This window comes from Hylobates moloch, unplaced genomic scaffold, assembly GCF_009828535.3.
Source record: "Hylobates moloch isolate HMO894 unplaced genomic scaffold, HMol_V3 SCAFFOLD_12, whole genome shotgun sequence".
NCBI classification, from domain to species: domain Eukaryota; kingdom Metazoa; phylum Chordata; class Mammalia; order Primates; family Hylobatidae; genus Hylobates; species Hylobates moloch.
Window position 1 is genome coordinate 60,742,428 of NW_026652287.1, and position 22,994 is coordinate 60,765,421.

Here is a 22,994-nt window from a genome sequence, read left to right on the forward strand (position 1 = left end):
TTGTTTTGTTTTTAAGAGTTCTGGGGAAATCCCCTGGAAAGACTCAATTAAAGAGCGGTGAAGAGAGTGCAGATCCCGTCACTGGAAGTTCGGAAAATGCGGTGTCATCTTCAGAACTGATGTCCCAGACTCCCAGTGAAGTTCTGGGTACCAACGAGAATGAGAAACTGAGCCCTACAAGTAATACCTCATATAGTTTAGAAAAAATCTCCAGTCTGGCCCCTCCTAGTATGGAGTACTGCGTTTTACTCTTCTGCTGTTGTATTTGTGGTTTTGAATCAACCAGCAAAGAAAACCTCTTGGATCATATGAAAGAGCACGAGGGTGAAATTGTAAACATCATTCTGAATAAGGACCACAACACAGCTCTAAACACAAATTAGGTGGAATAATGACTCGAGCAGGAAAGCAGTAGAAGAGGATTCCTTCACCACAGTTTCAACTTTACACTGTCAAACAACTTCCTGCCACAGAAGAAATCGTTGATGTGATTTTTGAGGAAATGACAGATGTGACTTTGGAGCCAAACTTGTAATAAAAGGAATTCCAAATGGACAAGCGTAATGATATTTAAATATTTTGAGTGAGGGGGAGTGGGTCGAAGAGGAAGCAGAGGTGTAATCCTGTATTAACCCTCTGTCACCCCTTCTTAGTTGTTGAGTGTATTTATTAATAAAAGCTTATTAGAGTGTAGAAATGCAAGCAAAAGAGTTAAGAAAGGGCTTTTCAGGAACTCTTCTAAAAGTCATAAAAGGGTCACAGTCTTAAGCAGAGCTTAGTTTTCTTCTCACTTGTCAAATGCAGACTGTGAGGCCTCCAGTGAGTAATGGGAGGCAGTTCTGGGAGGGGTTTTTTCAGTGTCACCAGCAGAGTCAACAAGGAAACACAATTAGAGGGCTTTGAAATGATCTACTGAAATCGCTAAATTGATAGAAATTAATCATACTCAATCTAGGACATGTTCCTTTACTCCTTAAAAAAGAAAGGAAAGACCTCTAAATTCAAAGCTAGATTGTAAATAGGCATTCAAGAAGTATTGTCTTAAATTTACAATGAATTTCTTGTGAGCAGAGGATGAAACAGGTGAATTCCCACCAGACTCAAACCAGATCTCAGTTCATAGTAATGCTAAATCCTCTTGCATGTTCTCAGAGGTTCTTTTCAGTGTCTATCAGAACTTGGTATACTTTCTCCATAGTACATAGACCTTCTAATACTCGGCTAAATGAGACCACGCTTGTTATCTGAAAGTGTGTAAAAGAAACAACATATGAAAATTTACATTTGATCATCCGGCATTGGAAATAGTTTGAACTATTTCCAAAAATCCCTTAGGGGATGAGGGGTGAAATTTAAAAGCTCCTGAAAACGAGTACTGCTGTGTTGAGCTTTTCCTTCCTGGGGTATATTAATTTAGTTATATTTAGCAGAAGAGGAATATAACCAAATGTGACTAAAATATAGCAAAAATTCAGGTTGTTTGTAAAAATTTTAATAACAAATAGCATTTGGCAAGTCTATAGGATTCCTCCTATCTGGAAATTCTATCTTGTTAGAGTGCGATAGGACATATGGAAAACCAATGCAAAGTGCTTTAGCATTAAAACTCACCATCAAATAGATGTAATCTTATTAATTACACATTTTGTATTTTAATTATTTCAAGGAGTGAAGAAAACAGGGTGTTTTTGTTTTTGTAGTTCTGATTACTCATTTATGCATTGTTTTCTTAAAGTAAATTCAGCCTACAAGTGAAAAGGTCGGTGCGCTCTTCCGTGCACCATCCTCACGGTGCTATTTCCGAATATCTGAATATTGATTTCTAACACTTGGATGAGGCTGTGACCGATCAAATTGGAACACTGTAAAGGTTTTCAAATGGGATACGCTGTAGGCACATTTTAGGAAGAATTCTGTTCCCAAAGTCCAGGTATGATTGGATTAATAGTTATAAAATTATTATTAGGAATTATTTAAGTGGGGCCAGGCATCTTGCAACATTTTCTAATTTTTTTTTTTCTTTCTTTCTAATCTCATTTTGGTGATATTTAAACAAACAAATAATTGTAACTTTGCGGCTTTTTTATTTAGGTAGCTTTAATTTATTTATGAAAGTTAATCCATTTCTGATATGTGGTTTTTAAAAATATGAAATGGATTTATATATACTATATTCCTCAAATCCACTGTATGTGGACTTATATTCATTTTCTCCTTTTTTTGGAATTGAAACCTTTTAATTTCAAATTCAAATAAAACATTTAAAATGATTTCATTATTATTACCCATACTGTTGCCACTCATATTGTAAGTCAGTTTTTTCATTGCTGGTACAATGACTCAGTATTTCTTTATAAAAATCTGTTGTTCTGAAAATCAACAACCTTAGAAGAATTTTGTCTTATAAAATTTCCTTGGCTTTAGTTTTATATCATATTTAGAAAATAATAATGAAAATCATCCCCAAAATTTCAATGATGTGAATTTTTAAATTACCTTTCTTTATTTCTTTAAACTAATTCCATTGATTGTTACTTAAATTTTCCACCTGGAATCATGGATTTAAAATTTCCCCACCTAATGGGGAAAAAACTAACCCAGAAGTTCAAAGCCTTTAAAGTTGCATCTGATTCTGGCCTAAGAATTGTCCTTAAAAGCTTTCTCCTGGCCGATAGGAGGAAGTATGTATCAAGGAGGTTCTTTACCTTCCCATTATCATTTTGTGGCAAGCCTTAAGTTAACAATGTGTCTACCAAGAACAATTGAGTTTTCTAAAAGTAATAATGAAGATTATGCAATTCTAATTGTAGAAGAGATAGCTATTAAAATAATCAGTAGCCTGGGCACAGTGGCTCACACCTGTAATCTCAATACTTTAGAAGGCCAAGGCTGGAGGACTGCTTGAGTCCAGAAGTTTAAGACCAGCCTGGGCAACATGGGGAGACCCTGTCTCTACAAGAAATTAAAAATTAGCCAGGCATAGGTGGCACGTGCCTGTAGCACCAGCTACTTGGGAGGTTAAGGTGGGAGGATCACTTGAGCCTGGGAGATCGAGGCTTGCAGTGAGCTGTGATGGCACCATTGCACTCCAACCGGGGTGACAGATGAGGTCCTCTGTTTCCCCCCCCTCCAAAAAAAAATTCAGTAGGAATTCCTTCATAGGAATAACATTTTGTCTATTGGTATTGACTTCTTATTAGACAGAGCTCAAAGTATTTGTTTTCTGCTCTGAACACTTAAAAAATTCTAAGACGTGATAGTGAAAATAGCTTTGAAAAGAAACTACATATGGCAAAGGTGGGGAGGGGGGAAGATGATGCATTCTGATCATTATAAAGAATACTTTTCAGGGCTCTATCATTTTCTCCCTTTCTCTAATCATCCAGAATATGACGGGTGTCCCAGTGTTCAACAGTATCATGCTAATATTCCATTTGATGGGTAGTCCAAGTTCTTTGGCCAGATAGTGCAATGTTGTGACACTGACCGAAGCCTTTGTTCTGGATCTTTCTTCCTATTGAAGGTGGCTGCTGGTGGCTTCATAATTTTCTGTTTTTTTCTCACAAACTAAATGGTGGGCATCCATGTTTACATTGCACCTTCCCGTGCTGTAATTGGCTTGACAAAGACAAGCAGGCTTCTCTGTTGAGACTTATTGTGTTTTTAGTTTTCATAGACACTTATTTAATCTTTTTAAATTGTACAGCAAGGTGCTCTAAGTAATATTCGATAAAATATATTTAATAGAAATTTGCGTTTGATATTCATGAACATGAATACATGTATTTTTTTAAGAAATAAGTATTGTGTAACACTATGGCATTGCTTCTATAGCCAAAGTATAAAAATTTCTGGAATACTGACATGTAAAGACTACAGTTAATTCTGACACTGTATCTTATTAAAATAGGATGATTTGCATTTTGTAAAATTATCCTGCACATCGAGCTGCATGCCTTAAAGCTGAAACTCTAGGACTGTGTTCATGGGAGAGCAGTTCATCTGTTCAGAACAGTGAGGCAAGGTCTGTAGTGCTTCTTTAACTACCTTTGGAAATACTGTACAATGTTAGAATAATTTATTTTGCTTTACAGGAGTTTGTCATGTATTGACTTTAATATTGTATTTTGGTAATAAATTTTTTGTTAAAAAAAAACTTGGCTCCAAGTTCTATTAACCACAGGTTGTGTCCGTTCTTTTCCTGGAAATGATGACTTTATTGCTTAGAAAGTTGTAAATAATTAAAAGCTTCCTGAGGGTTAAACGAAGGTTATGATGACTCTTGATAACTTGTTAATCTGTTGCTGACTAGCATTAGACTGTTACACAAAGATAAATTGAATAAGCATTTAGCTTTTAAAATCATTTTAAAAATTAAGTCTAATTTTGAAGCTTTTTTCCTTGCTATCCAGTTCAGTTTCTCTTCCAAATGTGACACGCTTATATGCTTTCAATTCTGATATAGTCAAAGTGCTAAAGACTAGTTCTGCTATTGACTAAGGAATTAGCATTCCTTAGTGAAGGCCAAAAACTACAGTGATATGTTCACACCTTGATCATTCTGTAGTCTATACAGACAGCTGTTGACATATTTGTTGCATTGACGAAGCTAACATCATCTGACTGTATCGTGGGTCTGGTTATCCATTTGTGCCCTAGAATCCTGGGCCACCTCAGTTGAAAGTGACCAAGGCCAAATATTTCATCCCATGCTTCCCAGGGACAACATAATCATATCCCCTGTCTTTGAAGAACCCAATCTGAAACTGTCACTAACCTCCAAATTAGAGAATCCTAGCATGGAAGCTCTAGAACATATGGTCCAGTGTGGCAGCCACTATAATATCTAAGTGTAAAATACATAGCAGTTGCAAAGACTTAGTACAAAAAGAAAGGAAATGTATTAACAGTTTTTTATATTGATTACATGTTGATATTTTGGTTTAAATATTAAAATTAGTTTTACCTGTTTTTTTAATGTAGCTACTAAACAATTTTAAATTACATACGTGGCTTACATTATATTTCTTTTGGACAGCGCTGGTACAGAAGAGAGACTAGCAAACTAGGGCCCTCTCTTCAAAGCCAACCTGCCACCTGTTTTGGCAAATAAAGTTTTATTGGCACACAGCCATGCTTGTGTGTGTACATATCATATATGGCTATTTTCAAGGTACAACAGCAGCACTGAGTAATTGTGACAGAGACTCTATGGCCCACAAAACCTAATTTACCACCTATTTGATAGAAAAAGTCTTCTGACTAGACCTCTGAACTAGAACAATGGTATAATTTGTGCTCTAGAGCTGCCAGAAAGAAAACGGCTTTTTACAAAGAAAGCTTTTTATAGTAGTGCTTTATAACTAAATCAGTTTGTTTCTTCCTTTGTAATTTTTATAGTCTACCTGTCTACAGATCTTAACCATATTTTATGACTTTCACCTATTTCATCGCTGATATTTAAAGCCAAACTGTTTGAAATAACAATGCATAATTAAATAATAAATTAAATCAAAATGCAGCTACAAAAAGTCTCGCTTGCCTCCTGACAACTTTACGGTGTTGATGTTGGCCCCCATGGCTTCACCCTGTCAGTGATGTGGGACTACAGCACAGCGCCTGCAAATGTAACCATGGTGCAACATAACCCCAGTGACTAATCCACTTGGCTGGGGTGACAATTGAATTGAATAATCCAGGATATAAAGAAAAGAGTCTTAAATGCACCTCTTTGTAATGAATAGCATGTGCGACTCCAAAGCCAGCTTCAAAGGTAGGGAGGAGGTGGTAGTTGGCTTTGGTCTAGAGCTGTTGATTAAACTGGCAGAGCTAAGAAAAAGTCCGTACTCTTCTACATAGATTTCTTCCAAGTCAATCAGTGAATATGTAAAATGAGAACATTTTTGGCCCTGTAAATTCATAGAGAAGTTACTAATTGGTGCCATATGATAGACTGACTTAGGTAGTGTGTTTTGGTGTGTATCTCAGAATCCAAATCAGCGGAGCATGAAATGCTGAAACCATTTCCAGAGACCTATGTGTACAGCACAATCCAGTTTGCATGCTGTGCTAGGGGACTATAGACCTCATTTTTCTAGTGGTACATTAATATACTGTATCTAGTTTTATTTGAACTAAGTATTTATAAGATTATGACAGCTTTAGTTTCTTTAATCTACTGATTTTTTTTTCCAATAATGGGTAATCAGTTTAAAGTGTTTGACTTACCAAAGTAGATTATGTAGGTAAGAAGGTTTTCTTTTGAATTAAAAAGTTTAATGTCAGGCATCTAATATAAATTCTTACTGCCATATAACAAAATCGTATCACATGTTGGTGGCTTTTTGCTCCCTAACTCAACCAGATTTACACCAGTTGTGTTACTTAATCCAGGTAGAAAAGGTGTCATTCTGTAATAATTTGTAAAAATGCATATAAGACAGGTACTTCTACAATGGGGTGTTTGTTTTAAAAGGATTCTACATATTAGGTAAATGTGGAAAAAACATCTTAAAACTTCTAAAAACATCTTTAAAAAAAAAATTGTCACCAGACGCAGTGGCTCACACCTGTAATCCCAGCACTTGAGGTCAAGAGTTCAAGACCAGCCTGGCCAACATGGTGAAATCACATCTCTACTAAAAATACAAAAATTAGCCGGTTGTAGTGGCACATGCCTGTAGTCCCAGCTACTTGGGAGGCTGAGCTTGGAGGATTGCTTGAACCCAGGAGGCGGTGGTTGCAGTGAGCCAAGATCGCACTACTGCATTCCAGCCTGGGCAACGGAGCGAAACTCCGTCTCAAAAACAAAAAAAAATATTTGCACAAATCAGAAAATCATGAATCCTTAGCCATGAGCTCAGACCCGACTATTTCACCTTTCTGATTTCTCAGCTTTGTACTTCGTTAAAAGGAAAAACAAAAAAGAATATAATTACCCATGTTACTACCATGGATTGATCAGTAATAATCAAGTATGGTTTTAAAATGAGAAAGTATGTTACCTTAAATGTATACACAATGGAAAGCTGGACCTCAATAGACCCTCAACAAAATAAAACATTCATTTTTCAGGACTCATTAGCACCTACTAGTGACATTTAAAGGCTTATTGTCACAACTGTGCACATCTCCATTTTTTTTTCTACTTGTCATCTTATTTAGTATCCATATTTCAGAAATAATGTGGCTGTGTTTTACTGAAATAGGCACATCAATCCGCATCTTGTTCTTTTTGTTTATATCTGCAGTCCCATTTAAATTCAGTATTTCCAACCACAAACAGTATTAGAAAATTCTATTTCAGGCTTATGAGAAAAAGTACAGCAGGATATGGTTCAAAGCTTAAGCTGTATTTATTTCTGCTCTTCCACAGCTAGCATTCCACACAAAAAAAGTTATGCTGAAATAAACAGTGGTAGGAAACCAGTGGTTTCAAGGCTATCTGCACTTTCTAAAACCCTTCTCCATGTGAAACCTGGGAACACAGTTGGTGCGGCTATGCCTCCCTGGAATGATGATATTGGAGTCCACCACAGTTCCACCGCAGAGGTGAAAAACTCTAACGTGAGGCTCTTCAGCATTTGGGCCCACCTGGAGCAACCCTCTGCTCAGCCTGCAAATGCAGACAAAAGCTCCAGTGTACTGACAGTTGTTTTTTTAAGTTCCAGGGTACATGTGCAGGATGTGCAGGCTTGTTACGTAGGTAAACGTACCATGGTGGTTTGCTGCACCTATCAACCCATCACCTAGGTATTAAGCCCTGCATGCATTAGCTATTTATCCTGATGCTCTCCCTCCTCCCGCCCCACCCCACCACAGGCCCTAGTGTGTGTTGTTCCCCTCCCTGTGTCTATGTGTTCTCACTGATCAGCTCCCACTTACTTATAAGTGAGAACATGTGGTGTATGGTTTTCTGTTCCTGCGCTAGTTTGCTGAGGATAATGACTTCCAGCTTCATCCATGCCCCTGCAAAGAACATAATCTTGTTCCTCTTTATGTCTGTATCGTATTCCATGGTGTATATGTACCACATTTTCTTTATTCAGTCTATCATTGATGGGCATTTGGATTGATTTCATGTCTTTGCTATTGTGAATAGTTCTGTGATGAACATACACATGCATGTATCTTTGTAATAGAATGATTTATATTCCATTGGGTATATACCCAGTAATGGGTACTACTGCATCAAATGGTATTTCTGGTTCTAGATCTTTGAGCAATCGCCAGGCGTGGTAGCATGCACCTCTAATCCCAGCTACTCAGAAGGCTGAGGCAGGAGAATCATTTGAACCTGGGAGGCGGAGGTTGCAGTGAGCCAAGATTGCGCCACTGCACTCCAGCCTGGGCAACAAGAGTGACACTCCATTTCAAAAAATAAAAAGTAAATAAAAATAAAAGTATACCTGCAAACCAGTCCAAATGCTAGCCTCTTCAAGTCAGGTGCCATCTTGCAGGCCCAAGGCATAGCTTACTAGTTCTATCGAGTGGCCTCGTGATCAGGTAGGAAAACCAAATCAGCACTTGTCTTTAACCATAATCCACTGATGAAACTTACTCTTGAAAGATAAAGTGGAACAAGGCATGGTGCAGTGGCTCACACCTGTAATCCCAGCACTTTGGGAGGCCAAGACGGGTGGATCATTTGACGTCAGGAGTTTCAGACCAGTCTGGCTAATGTAGTGAAACCCCATCCCTACTAAAAATACAAAAATTAGACAGGCATGGTGGTGGGCACCTGTAATCCCAGCTACTCGGGAGGCTGAGGCAGGAGAATTCCTTAAACTCAGGAGGCAGAGGTATCAGTCAGCCGAGATTGCACCGCTGCACTCCAGCCTGGGCAACAGAGTGCATGAGATTCTGTCTCAACAAAAAAGATAAAGTGGAACAAGAGCTTCATAGCCATATTCCTAACTAGGTTATACCTTACAAAACTAACAAGAATACGTATGGACATGAGATACAAAGGGCATGATCGCTAATTAAAACCCTAAAACAGTAACACCTATCTATTGTAAACAGGCAAGCCAGCTGCACCTATACATTGTATTAGATACCGTAAGAGTTTGAAATTCAAGAAGACATCAGGCCAAGTACAGTGGCTCACTGTAATCCCAGCATTTTGGGAGGCAAAGGCAGGAGGATTGCTTGAGGCCTGGAGTTTGATACCAGCCTGGGCAACACGGTGAAACCCCATCTCTACAAAAATAAAAATTAAAAAATTAGCCTGGTGTAGTCCCAGTTACTTGGGAGGCTGAGGTGGGAGGATGGCTTGAGCCTGTAGTGAACTGTGATTGCACCACTACACACTACTCTGGGTGACAGAGCAAGATGAAAGAAAAGAAAGAAAAAAAAGGAACGGAAGGAGAGAGGAAGGGAGGCAGGGAGGAAAGAAGGGGGAAGGAGAGAAAAGGAAGGAAGGAAGGAAGGAGAGGGGAGGGGAGGGGAAGGGAAAGAAAGGAAAAAAGAAGAACGAAAAGAAAGAGAAAAAAGAGGGAAAGGGAGGGAGGGAGGAAGAAAGAGAAAAAGAAGAGCGAGAAGAAAGGAAGAAGGGAGGGAGGGAGGAAGAAAGAGAAAAAGAAGAGCAAGAAGAAAGGAAGAAGGGAGGGAAGGAGGGAGGAAAGGGAGGAAGGGGAGGAAGGGGGGAGGGAGGAATGAAGGAAGGAAGGAAGGAAGGAAGGAAGGAAGGAAGGAAGGAAGGAAGGGAGGGAGGGAGGGAGGGAGGGAGGGAGGGAAGGAGGGACTAATGGTGTGCCTGAAGCGAAACACATCAACCTGAACCTTCAAAAGAATGTACTTTTCACATGAGTAATGGCAGGTACTGCCAGTTGTTCCTCAGCATGCATTCTTCTATGATCACAGAATTTTTAGCTGGGCACAAAGCTGCCCAGGTAGGCTGTATTTCCCAGGCTTCCTTGTAGCTACATGAAGCCATGTGACCAAGTTATGGTTCACGGGATATGAGTAGTGATATATGAAACTTCTGAAGAGATCACGCCAGGCACAGTGTCTCATGCCTGTAATCCCAGTACTTTGGGAGGCCAAGGAGGGAGAATCACTTGAGGCCGGGAGTTCAAGACCAGCCTGGGCAACACGGTAAAACCCCATCCCTACAAAAAAAATACAAACATTAGCCAGGTGTGGTGACACACGCCTATAGTCCTGTTACAGTAGGCAAACAGCTAGACATGAGCAGGAGGGGGAGCCCCTGAGAAAAGGGAGGTCTGGGAAGCCTCATGCCCAGGGACCACCCAAAATTTGCTAATTATTAACATCTCTAATGCTGGAGGGGGTGGGCAATGAGTCTAGTGTGAGCAAGGAGGAGGGGAAATACCTATACAGAAAGGAACGCCCCTTAAGACTCCTAGTAATCACCCACTCTTCAGTTAACCTCTCAGAATGTCGCTAGCTGTGTGCTGATGAGGGAAAGAGGGCAAAGGAGAAATTCCTAAGAGATACCAGGTGCAATAAATATAGATCTGACCTCTATACAACCCTCCTGGGGTGGTGGCAATGAGCAATGCAGCCATTTGGTAGAGTTCATACCCAACACCGGCCACACATACCCACCAACTAGTAGTAAGAGAGGGTCCCGTGAGCCTGGGAGGGAATGCAGCAGGGATAACAGCAGGGACTTAAGGCAGAAGCAGGAAAACTAGACAAAGAAAAAAGGCAGGGACTTAAGACAGAGGTGGGAACTTCCAGAAAAAATCTGACATCATTAAAACCCACCACCGAACTCTAGGAGTGGCTGCTGGCTCATTCTGTCTCTGCAGCTGGCTCTGCCTTATCTTTCAGAGTATTCTGTCTCTCTAAATAAACTCTCTGCTCTCTATTTTCCTTCAATCAATTCTCTCTTTTTTGGCTAAACTGTCTCTTGGCCAAATTCCTTCTCCCAAGGAAGACTAAGAACTGAGGACTCTGCTCTTCCAGGTAACACCCCCAACTACTCAGGAGGCTGAGGTGGGAGGATTGCTTGAGCCCAGAAGGTCGAGGCTACAATGAGCTGTAATTGCACCACTGCACTCCAGCCTGGGCAACAGAGTGAGATACTATCTCTAAAAATAAAAATAAAAAATGTTTTTTAAAAAAAGAGATTAAATGAATCTAGGATCACAGAGTTCAAAGCTGGCTGAGAAAATATACGAGTTGTCCTTGAATCATTCACTGTATTTGATGGCTATCTTTTCTCTAAACATATTGTAATGCAAATATAAAATTGTTTTGTTTCATAAAACAATAGAATACATCAGCTGAAGTTACCCCCAAAAGAAATGAAACTTCTGGGTGTGCCCTCAAAATTAAGGGGAGTTCCACCTCCCCTTCTTTCTCTGTTCTGCCACCTGTTATGTAAATGTTATGATCACTGACTATGAGAACAAGCACAGGACAGAACTCCTAAAACTCAATAACAAAACCCAATTCAAAAACAGGCAAAGGACTTGAACAGACATTTCTCTAAAGAAGATCTACAAATGTCCAACAAGTACATGGAAAGATGCTCAACATCACTAATCATTAGGGAAATGGAAATCAAAACTGCAATGAGATACCACCTCATACCCATTAGGGTGACTACTATCAAAACATAAAAAAGCAGAAAATAATAAAGTGTTGGTAAAGATGTGGAGACACTGGTACCCTTGTGCACCATTGGTGAGAATGTAAAATGGTACAATCACTGTGGAAAGAGTATGGTGGTCTAATGGGCATAGAGTTTCAGTCTTAGAAGATGAAGAGTTTTGGAGGTGTATGGTGGTGATGGTTGCACAACATTATGAATGTAATACCACTGAACTGTACATTTACAAATAGTTAAGATCAGCCAGGCGCAGTGGCAATCCCAGCACTTTGGGAGGCCGAGGCGGGCAGATCACTTGAGGGCAAGAGTTTGAGACCAGCCTGGCCAACACGGTGAAACCCCGTCTCTACTAAAAATACAAAAACTAGCCAGATGTGGTGGCAGGTGCCTGTAATCCCAGATACTCGGGAGGCTGAGGCACAAGAATCGCTTGAACCCAGGAGGTGGAGGCTTCAGTGAGCCGAGATCACAGCCTGGGCAACAGAGCAAGACCTTGTCTCAAAAAAAAAAAAAAAAAAAAATAAGAAGATAAATTTTATGTTTTTTGCCACAAAAGAAAAAATTTTTTAAAAACCACAAGTGTGACATTTTTGTTGGGAGGACCCTGAGTCCCTGACATTGTGGAACCAGACTGCTTACATGACAGAAATAAACATCATTTCAGCCACTGTCTTTTGGGTCAATACTGAACCCTCAGCTCTTACTTCCAGTCTGCCCCACTTTTACATATAGAGAAATACATTAAAGGGAAAAGTAAACCACCAGGATTCTGCAAGGATCCAACTACCAAACCCTAGTCTATATCGGTGTTTCCACCTTTATTTCATGACCATCCTCCTGAGCCCTTCAAGGCATTTTTCCTAATTAATTTCCCCACCCATGACACAGAAGTACTGTATTGTTTATCTTTCTAGGTACTGTATCTATGCTTTTTCTTTTTTTCTTTATTTTGGGATGGAGTCTTGCTCTGTCACCCAGGCTGGAGTGCAGTGGCGTGATACTGGCTCACCACAACCTCCGCCTCCAGGTTTAAGCGACTCTCTTGCCTCAGCCTCCTGAGTAGCTGCATCTACAGGCACGTGCCACCACACCTGGATAATTTTTGCATTTTTAGTAGAGACAGGGTTTTGCCATGTCGGCCAGGGTGGTCTCTAACTCTTGACCACAGGTGATCTGCCCACCTCGGCCTCCCAAAGTGCTGGATTACAGGCATAAGCCACCGCGCCAAGTCTGTATATCTATGCTTTATACATAAAAATTTTCAACCCCCAAGGGACCAGTTTTTCCCCACTGGGGGGGTCATATTGCCATAGGGAATTTATCTTTGTATTTAAATGAACTGGTTTAATGAAGATAGTTACAGGAAAAGCTATTTATTTCAAATCTCATTTCCTGGTATCTTGACTGAACATACAAAAAGGTCAAGAGATTGTGATGAGAAACCTGTGAGAGGAGGCTGGATTTGTTACCTCTATCACATGGAGAATCACTAAAGTACAACAAAATCAACTCAATACAGCTAGACTCCATCTGGCTGTTGGGATAGTTTCCATCTCAGAGCTTTTGGACCTGGACAGTTGCAATCAAACACGTGGACTTTATGCATAAGGAGTCCTTTGGGTTATCTCATCTCTGTCCACCAGTTGACTGAGGAAGGTTTGTGGGGAGCACTTGGTAAGTGTTAGTGAAAATCCAGCCCTGCACTAGATTAGCCATAATTTAAGGCATGATAAAATGTCTGAATTCAAGAATGTTGGAAACACATCCTTTTCTGGCTGAAAGTCCTGCTTACAACAGGAAAAAAAAAAAAAAAAAAAGTCCCAGGCCTGACAATACGCTTTGGCATCTATTAGTGGGAAAAATCTGCTGCTGAGATTTGTGGACACGTGTACATGCCTGTTTTGCAGGAAATGACATTACAGCAGTCCAAGGAAACAAACCAGAAGGACCAGCCAAGGACACTGATTCTCAGACTAACATCTAGGGAATCAGCACATGTGGCAAAAGCTTATGCAATAAAACATCATCATCTGCTTTAACTGAATACCTTACCTATTCGTGTCCTCATTCAAAAATACACAACGTTATTCTAATCATGGAAATGAAAAAAGTGTAGGTGGTAACCATGGAAATGAAAAAAGTACAGACAAGTAGAGGTAAGCAGAGGAGCAGGTGTTAAAGAAGAAAATGAGGCCAGACACAGTGACTCACCCATGTGATACCAGCGCTGTGGGATGCCAAGGCAGGAGGACTGCTTGAGGCCAGAAGTTTGAGACCAACTTGGGCAACATACTGAAACCCCACCTCTATTAAAAATTGATTGGGTGCAGTGGCTCACACCTGTAATCTCAACACTTTGGGAGGCCAAAGTGGGTGGATCACCTGTGGTCAGGAGTTTGAGACTAGCCTGGCCAACATGGTGAAACCCTGTCTCTAATAAAAATACAGAAAAGTTAGTGAGGTGTGGTGGTGCACGCCTGTAATCCCAGCTACTTGGGAGGCCGAGGCAGGAGAATCACTTGAACTCAGGAGATGGAGGTTGCAGTGAGCTGAGATCGCATCATTGCACTCGGTCTGATGACAAGAGTGTAATGGGTGACAAGAGCGAAACTCTGTCTCAAAAATAGTAACAATAATAATTTAAAAGAAAATGAAACAAAAATTCCATATGTAAATACTTTGTGAACTTTACATTTTATAGAATCCTTGGATTTGTGCACCTATGCTAATCTGTCTAAAAATTTTACTATTTTAAAGCACTACAAATCTAGTTAATATAAAGTTGAACAAAGAAGCAGAAAAAACACAAACAATATTTCATAATGCTTTTTCTGAATGTTCCCGGACCAAATCGAGGATCAGGCTGCTTATTCTCACAGCCCGATAACCAGATGCAGATGAACTGGGAAAGGAGGGAGTTTATTTCTGTAACTGGGTACAGGGAGAAGGCCTAGAAATTATCCCCAGACCAACTCAAAATCATAGTGTTCCACAGCTTATATACCTTCTAAGCTGTATGTCTGTGTGTAAGTATGCGCTCATCTAAAGACATAAGTGGTCAACTTTTTCTGATCTCTAAGATCTGAGTCCTGAAGACCTTCCCCTGGAGCCTCAGTAAATTTATTTAATCTAAATGGGTCCAGGTGCTGGGGTGATTACCCTTATCTTGTTTCCTGCTAAATCATGGTTTGGGGAGTTCCTTCAGACCCCAATAAACTTATCTGTGGAGGCCTGGGGATTTTCTCCAGACCCCCAATAAAACTTGTATAATCCCAAACGGGTCCTGTTGAGAATTCCTCATTATCTTGTCAGCTTCAAGGCCCGGGAAAGGCCAGGGCAAAACTCTCGATGGGCTTTTGTTACATTCCAGCCTTTGTATAGGGCAGTGGCTCTATCAGCTTTTAATCTTTAACTTCACCACTCAGTCAGTACTGAAACGGTTGTTATGGAGGCCCGCATTAGTGAGACCTGGCCTGCCACATGAAGACTCACAGAGAAGAAGCCATCTATTGACAAACATTTTAAAGAAGGGAAAGAGGAATCCAATGTGATGTCAGGGACTGTGGGACTCTGGAATGATGCGAGCATAGAGGAAGCTCATCCCTGGCACTTGGCCTGCGTTCCCTAAGACCCACGCGTGCCAAGCCAATCTCAGAGGACTGCCATAGATAGGCCCCACCTCTGCGGTCTCTGACATGAGTCATACACAGTGTGTGTAAAACAATCCAATGGGATGTATGCAGAAAACACTAGGATCTCCACGTGTAGTCACTTTGCTTAAAAATATGTTTATATGAGCTGGGTGTGGTGCCTCATGCCTGTAATCCCAACATTTCGGTAGGCCAAGGCTGGAGGATCACTTGAGCTCAAAAGTTCAAGCCTAGCCTGGGCAACATGGCGAGACCTTGCCTCATTTAAAAAAAAAAATGTTTATATGTATACAGAAAGAGAAGACAAATTTTTTTTCTGATAAAAGTTTGGAGGCTGGGCGCACTGGCTCACATCTGTAATCCCAGCACTTTGGGGAGACCAAGGCAGGCAGATCACTTGAAGCTAGGAGCTCAAGACCAGCCTGGCCAACATGGTGAGGCCCCATCTCTACTTGAAGTACAAAAATTAGTCAGGTGTGGTGGCACACGCCTATAATCCCAGCTACTCAGGAGGCTGAGGCACAAGAATCGCTGGAACCCAGGAGGTCAAGGCTGCAGAGAGCCGAGATCGTGCCACTGCACTCCAGTTTGGGAAACAGAGTGAAACCCTGTCTCAATAAATAAATAAATAAATAAATAAATAAATAAAAGAAGTTTGGCGACCATTGCATTGACTTTTACCAAGACACTTGAAAAGTCAACTAAATTGGATGAAAGCACTGTTGGAAAAAATATATGTAGTGTACCAAACTGCCCCGTGCATGTTTCTGTAAGGGAATACTCAGCATTGTAAATATCTCATTTCTCCCAAACATTTCTAAACACTTTATATAATTCTAGTAAAAATTTCCATGGATTCTGTTTTAGAACTTAGTAAATGATTATAAAGTTTATCTGAGCAAATAAATATGCAGAAATTGCCAAAATACGTGGTTAAAAGAAGTGTAATGAAGGGTCAATTGCCCTCTCAATATGAAAACATTCTATAAAATAATTAAAAACATGTAGAACTGTTTCAAGACTAATTCCTTTTTAAATCATTTAAACATAAGTGTCATCTTATAATACAAAAATTAGCCAGGCGTGGTGGCCATAGTCCCACCTATAGTCCTAGCTACTTGGGAGGCGGAGGTGGGAGAACTGCTTGAGCTCGGGAGGTGGAAGTTGCAGTGAGCCAAGATCGTGCCACTGCACTCCAGCCTGGGCCACAGGGCAAGACCCTGTTCCCCCCCCCAAAAAAAATAAATAAATAAATAAATAAAAGAGTGAGCTTATAAATAAGCTATATACATATGGGAATTCAGTATGTGGTACAGGTAATTTAAATCAGTAGAGTAAGAATGATGGTGAAATAATCAAATATTAATTAAAAAATTGTCAAGTCTCTCTCACACCATATTAAAAAGATACAATATTTTTAAATACTAGCAAAAAGAATTAAAAAACATTTACAATATTGAGATGGGGAAGGTTTTTCTAAGCATGATGGAGAAACCCAGAAAGTATAAAAGAAAGCTGACAACATAAAAATGGAAAACCCCTGCATAGCAAAAGACATACCAGATACACAATAATGAGAAACTATCTGCAGCACATATGACAACAGATTAATAAATATCCATAATTGGCCAGGTGCAGTGGCTCACACCTGTAATCTCAGCACTTTGGGAGGCCGAGGTGGGCAGATTCCTTGAGCTCAGGGGTTCAAGACTAGCCTGGGCAACATGGCAAAACCCCATCCCTACAAAAAATTGTTTTAAATTAGCCAGGCACACACCTGTGGTCCCAGCTACTCAGGAGGTTGACATGGGAGGATTTCGTGAGCCCAGGAGGTTGAATCTGCAGTGAGCTGAGATGGCGCCACTGCACTCCAGTCTGGGCAACAGAGCAAGACCCTGTCTCGAAAACAAAAACAAAAAAAACCCCATAATCTATAAATAATCCCGTCATAGCAAGATTAAATAGGTGGTGAAAGAACACAAAAAGACAAATTATACAAAAGAAATGCAAATAGCCAATAAACTCCTGATATATTGTGTTCACCTCACTAATAAAGAATGCACACTAATCATGTATTATTTGTCACCTAAGATTGGCAAAGATTTAAAAAAACTAATTGTTGGCAAGGGCATGGAGAAATAAGCATCATAATATCCACTGGTGAAAAGGAAAAACAACAGAATCTTTAACCTTTTTGGAATGTAGTTTGCCAGTGTTTATCACAATTTAGAATATGAGTTCTAGGGCTGGGCATGGTGGCTCACAACTGTAATCCCAGCACTTTGGGAGGCCGAGATGGGTGGATCACTTGAAGTCAGGAGTTCGAGACCAGCCTAGCCAACATGGTGAAATCCCATCTCTACTAAAAAGACAAAAATTAGCCGGGCATGGTGGTGGGTGCCTGTAATCCCAGCTTCTCGGGAGGCTGAGGCAGGAGAATTGCTTGAACCTGGGAGGCAGAGGTTGGAGTGAGACAGGACTGCACCACTGCACTCTAGCCTGGGCGACAGAGTGAGACTCTGTCTCCACAAAAGAAAAAAAAAAAAAGAATATTAATTCTAACAACCCTGTTTCCAGAAATACATCCTAAAAAGTTACATAAATATAAGCATGTTCTTACAGCATTCCCTGAAATAGCATAAAACTAGAAACAACCTAGATGTCCAACTAGATGGGAATAAACAAATCGTAACACATACATACGGTAGATATTGTATTGGTTATCTGTCATTGTACAAAATTACCCCCAAAACTTAGTGGCTTAAAACGACAACATATATTTATTATCCTCATAGTCTCTGTGTGTCAAATACTTGGGAGTGGCATAGATGGGCACTTCTGGCCCAAGATCTCTTATGCCGCCATCTGAAGGCTGACCTGCAGCTATTAGGTTGGTGCAAAAGTAATCATGGTTTTTGCCATTACTTTTAATTTCGCACCAACCTAATACTTCCAAGATGGCTCACTCCCATGGCTGCCAAGGTGGTGCAGGCTGTTGCCTACGTGGCCTTCTCTACAGGCAGTTTGAGTGTCCTCACTACATGGTGGCTGGCATCCCCGCTAAGTGAGCAATCCAAGAGAGGCTAAGGCTGAAACCGGGATGTCTTTTATAACTTAGCCTCACAAGTCCCACACTGTCACTTCCACAGTATTCTGCTGTTCACAAAGAAAAACCATGATTCAGTGGGACCGGATACTGCATGAGTATAAACATGAGGCAGCACGGATCGTGTAAGCTGAGGTCTAATACCTAGTCAAGTAAAGAGGGTTTAAGACTTTTTATAAACCATGTGACAAACCTCTGACAGAGGTTTATGTCAATAGAAAGTGAAGGAGAGTTTGGAGAGGGAAACAGAGCCTGATTTGTGGCAGTCCTTACAAGCTGTGTTATGGAGCTTAATTTTTATAATAAAGCCAAAATGCCTCCAAGGGATTTATATTTTAGTAAGATCACTATGGTTATTACACAGAGGTAAATGGACTTCGGTGGTGGCAACAGAGACGAGCAAAGTGAACAAGATCTGAGGTATTTACGAGATAAATGCCAACAGGACTCAATAGATGGTTGGATATGTGGATTACACAATAGAGAGGAATCAAGGATGGCTTCTAGGCTCTTGATTTGAGCAATAAGGTAAATGGAGCACATGGAAGGAACAGCAAGTGTGGGGATTAGAAAAAGGTTTAACATGTTGAGTTTGAGGTGTTTGCACACATGGAAATGTCCAATAGGCAGTGGACATATGGCACCTGGAGATCAGGAGATACACCTGGACATAAAAACAGGAGTTATCAGAGTATCAGTGGAAATCAGATCCACGGGCCACAGAATCATTGATTTTTAAGAGGAAGAGGAGGCCAGCCATGGTGGCTCATGCCTGTAATCCCAACACTTTGGAAGGCTGAGGCAAGAGGATCGCTTCAGCCCAGAAGTTTGAGACCAGCCTGGGCAACAGAGAGATCCCCCGCCCCACCCCTAATCTTTACAAAAAAAATTAAAAAAATTAGTCAGGCATGGTGATGCAGGCCTGTAACCTAGCTACTCTGGAAGATGAGATGGGAGGATTGCTTGAGCCTTTGAGAGCAAGGCTGCACTGAGCCATGATTCAGCCACTGCACTCCAGGCTGGATGACACAGCAAGTCCTCTTTCCAAAAAGGGAGAAGGGAGGAGAAGAAAGAAGAAAGAAGGAGGAGGAGGAGGAAGAACAAGAGGAAGAGGAAGAAAGAAGAAAAGAAGAAAGAAGAGAAAGAGAAGGGAGGAGGCAGGAGGAGTAGCTGCATGAAACTTAAAAGGAATGCCTGAAAGGTAGACAAAAGAAACACGCACAGTCTGTTGTCACAGAAGGCAGGAATGATGGAGAGTGTTCATACTAAGTCAAGCATTGAAAAATGAACACTGAGCTGGGCACAGTGGCTGACATCTGTAATCCCAGCACCTTGGGAGGCCAAGGCAGGTGGATGACTTGAGATCAGAAGTTTGAGACCAGCCTGGCCAACATGGTGAAGCCCCGTCTCTACTAAAAATACAAAATTAACCGGGTGTGGTAGCCGGCACCTGTGATGCCAGCTACTTAGGAGGCTGAGACAGGAGAATCGCTTCAATCCGGGAGCCGGAGGTTGCAGTGAGCTGAGATTGCCCCACTGCACACCAGCCTGGGTGACAAAGTTGGACTTTACCTCACAAAGTTAAAATAAAAAAAATGAACATCGTATATCAGACAGGAAAAAGCCAGTAAGACAGAAGAACTCACACCCTCGGGATCCCAAGACAAGGTACTTCCATGGGAAGGATGTAATGAACAGTGTTAAAAGACTTCTGGTGCAGTGCTTCTCAAAGTGTGATGTACATATAAATGACCTGGGGGTCATATTAAAATGCAGATTTTGGCTACACAGGTCTTGGGTAGGACCTGAGACCCGGCTTTTCTCAGGAGACCCCAGGTGATGCCCATGCTGCATAGCCCACAGACCACATGTTGAGTAACAAGGTTCTGCTGTGGTTCCCAAACTTTTCTGAGCACAGAATTATCTGGAAAACTTCTGTATTAGTCCATACAGCTATACATACTGCTACAAAGAATACTGCTATAAAGAATGCCCAAGACTGGGTAATTTTTAAAAGAAAGAAGTTTAATTGACTCACAGTTCAGCATGGCTGGGGAAGCCTCAGAAAACTTATAATCATGGCAAAAGGCAAAGAGGGAAGCAAGGCACTTTCCTCACAAGGAGGCAGGAAGGAGAAGTGCTGAGCGAAGAGGCAAGAGCCCCTTATGAAACCATCACATCTTGTGAGAACTCACTATCACGAGAACAGCATGGGGGAAGCTGCCTCCATAATTCAATTACCTCTACCTGGTCTCTCCCTTGAAAGGTGGGGATTATGGGAATTACAATTCAAGATGAGATTTGGGTGCCGACATAAAGCCTAACCATATCAACTTCTTAAAGATTAGTGGTCCCCTAGCCCTACAGATTCTAAATTGAGTAGGCGTGGGGTAGGACCTGATAACATGCATTTCTTAACAACCTCCCAAGTGATGGTGACAGTGACGCTGCAGATCCCCAGACCACACTTTTGAGATGCACAGCACAACTATTTCTGGCCCTGGCAGACACAACCAGGGAGACTATTTAGGCTTCTAAACCTACTGCAAACCAGAAGTCTTCCTATACACCATCACTGTAGTCACAGTCCATTACCAGAGCCCATTCCTTTTGTAGTCCCTCCCTGGCTCCTGGCTCATATGGCTAGAAGTGTGAGCAAGGACCTACACTCATTATCCATCACCTCCATGGTTACTTTAGCAGAACCAAAGACTCATTCTTAATTGGCTTATTCTCCCCAAGACTTACTCTCAGCAGTAGGTCCTACTTAGGAAAAGTCTCAAAGCTTTATCTTGCTTAGGAATGTCCTTTCATAGTATTAAAACAAGCAGCTGCTGCTGAATTCTACTTTCTTTTTAACTAAACGATGATGTTTCACAATGGTCACATTTCCCCCAGAGTGAAACAACTTGAGAGAGGAAAAAAAAAAAAAAAGCCTATACAATAAGAGGGAAACCCTATTTAAGGGGGACTCAATTCACCTATGTATTCATGAGGCAGACAAATGTACATAAAGGCATCTTAACGTGAAAAATTAAACATACAGTCCTTGCCTTAAGCCAGGCGACAGAAAAGCTACCAACAACCAGGCTGAAACAAGACAAATGCCATCTGAAAAAACAGCTGACATTTGTTTCTATCAAAGCCATCCAGCAGATACTTCAGTATCTTTCCACAGAATGTGTGCTCTTTACTTAACAACCGACACACAAAGGAGGACGATCTCCAGCAGAGGTGACTAGGAAAGGCTTCCTGGATGGAGTAATTTAGTGTTGGAGTCAGACCAATGAGCTGCCTTTTCACCGGTGGAGGTCCCAGATGGCCATTCCTTTAACAAAAATCAATTAACATGTAAATTATGTACTGACAAATAAAACGTTTGATGGGCCCGGTGCAGTGGCTAAAGCCTGTAATCCCAACATTTTGAGAGGCTGAGGCAGGAGGCCTGCTTGAACTCAGGAGTTTTAGACCAGACTGGTCAACACAACGAGACCCCATCTCTATAAAAATTAAAATGAATCTCAGCTACTCAGGAGGCTGAGGAAGCAGGGTCACTTGGGTGCAGGTGACTAAGGTTGCAGTGAGCTACGATCACACCACTGCACTCCAGCCTGGACGACAAAGCAAGACCCCCGTCTCTATGAAAGATTTAAAAATTAGCCGGGCATAGTAGTGCGAGCCTGTGGTCCCAGCTACTCTGGAGGCTGAGGCGGGAGGATCGCTGGCGCCCAGGAGGCCCAAGTTGCAGTGAGCCGTGATAGCACCACTGCACTCCAGCCTGGGCGACAGACAGCCTCATCTGTAAAAAATAATTTTAAAAAAGGTTCCACCTAGTGTTTTTCGTGGTATGACTAAGAAAGGTATCTAGAAATAAAGCACAGTCAGTACCTGCTCTCAAAAAACGGCTGCCAATCTAGTTTGGAGACAGAAAAATATACCCGACTGAGAACACAGAGGAGCCTATTTTCGGAAGAGGGGCGTCTTTGGAGACGCAAAATCCTCCCTGCGGGACGCTGACTGGCAATCGGTGAAGGACTTCCAAGCACTGGTCAGTGGCAATCGGGCGCTGGGGCTTTGCCAAGCCCCGGAGGCGGCGCGCCAGGCCGGGCAATGCGGGAAGCGGGGCAGGCCCGAGTGGCCCTACTGCTGCCGTCCCTACCGATCCCTGCGCATCCGCCACAGAGCAGAGAACGGCACGAAGGAAAAAGGAGGGGGAGTTCCGTAAATCAGGCCCTCAGGGGCTCCCAGGCCCACACCCCTTTCAAGCCCCGGGGGCCACCGCGGAGCCGCTGCTCCGGGCCGTGCGGCTCGAGGCGAACCTTCCTCAGAGCCGCCGGGCCCTCCTATCCCGAGCCGTATCTCTAGCTCTGGCCTGAGGTGACCGGCGACTGCGTGAGCAAACACAGGACCCACCCCACTCCCCGATACTGCAGCTCCGCGGCCGCGCTCACTCTCCGGAACAGACGGAACGCAAGACGGACCTGCAAGCGGAAGTGTGCCGCTTCCTTCCGGCCAGCGCCGCACGAGACGGGGCGGGGAACCGCGGGAGGAGGCGGGGCCTCGTGTTGACGAACAGCTCCAGGGGCCTATGGGCGCGGCGGCAGCCGCCCGGCCTCTCCGGCGCGCCCCCTCCCCGGGGCTGTCGACGCCCCCC

The 22,994-nt window shown here is 42.0% G+C and overlaps 1 protein-coding gene and 1 long non-coding RNA gene across 3 annotated transcripts in view; one reads left to right on the forward strand and one right to left on the reverse strand.

The window, feature by feature from the left end:
* Window positions 1-5,517, forward strand: part of ZNF507 (zinc finger protein 507) — a 42,931-nt gene extending 37,414 nt beyond the window's left edge. Inside the window, exon 6 of one of the 2 annotated variants that reach the window (XM_032170359.2) lies at window positions 17-5,517. In XM_032170359.2, the coding sequence (XP_032026250.1) occupies window positions 17-383 (367 nt within the window). In that variant the 3' untranslated portion in view covers window positions 384-5,517. The remainder of the gene's footprint in view (window positions 1-16) is intronic. The other variant, XM_032170358.2, reaches the window with a different exon arrangement.
* A 1,814-nt stretch (window positions 5,518-7,331) lies between these two features.
* Window positions 7,332-22,775, reverse strand: LOC116478837 (uncharacterized). Its single transcript, XR_004250866.1, has 3 exons — window positions 22,229-22,775; window positions 17,012-17,129; window positions 7,332-7,615 (listed from the first exon to the last, which is right to left on the reverse strand). It is a non-coding gene; the product is annotated as an uncharacterized LOC116478837 (long non-coding RNA).
* Window positions 22,776-22,994: the final 219 nt, after the last annotated feature.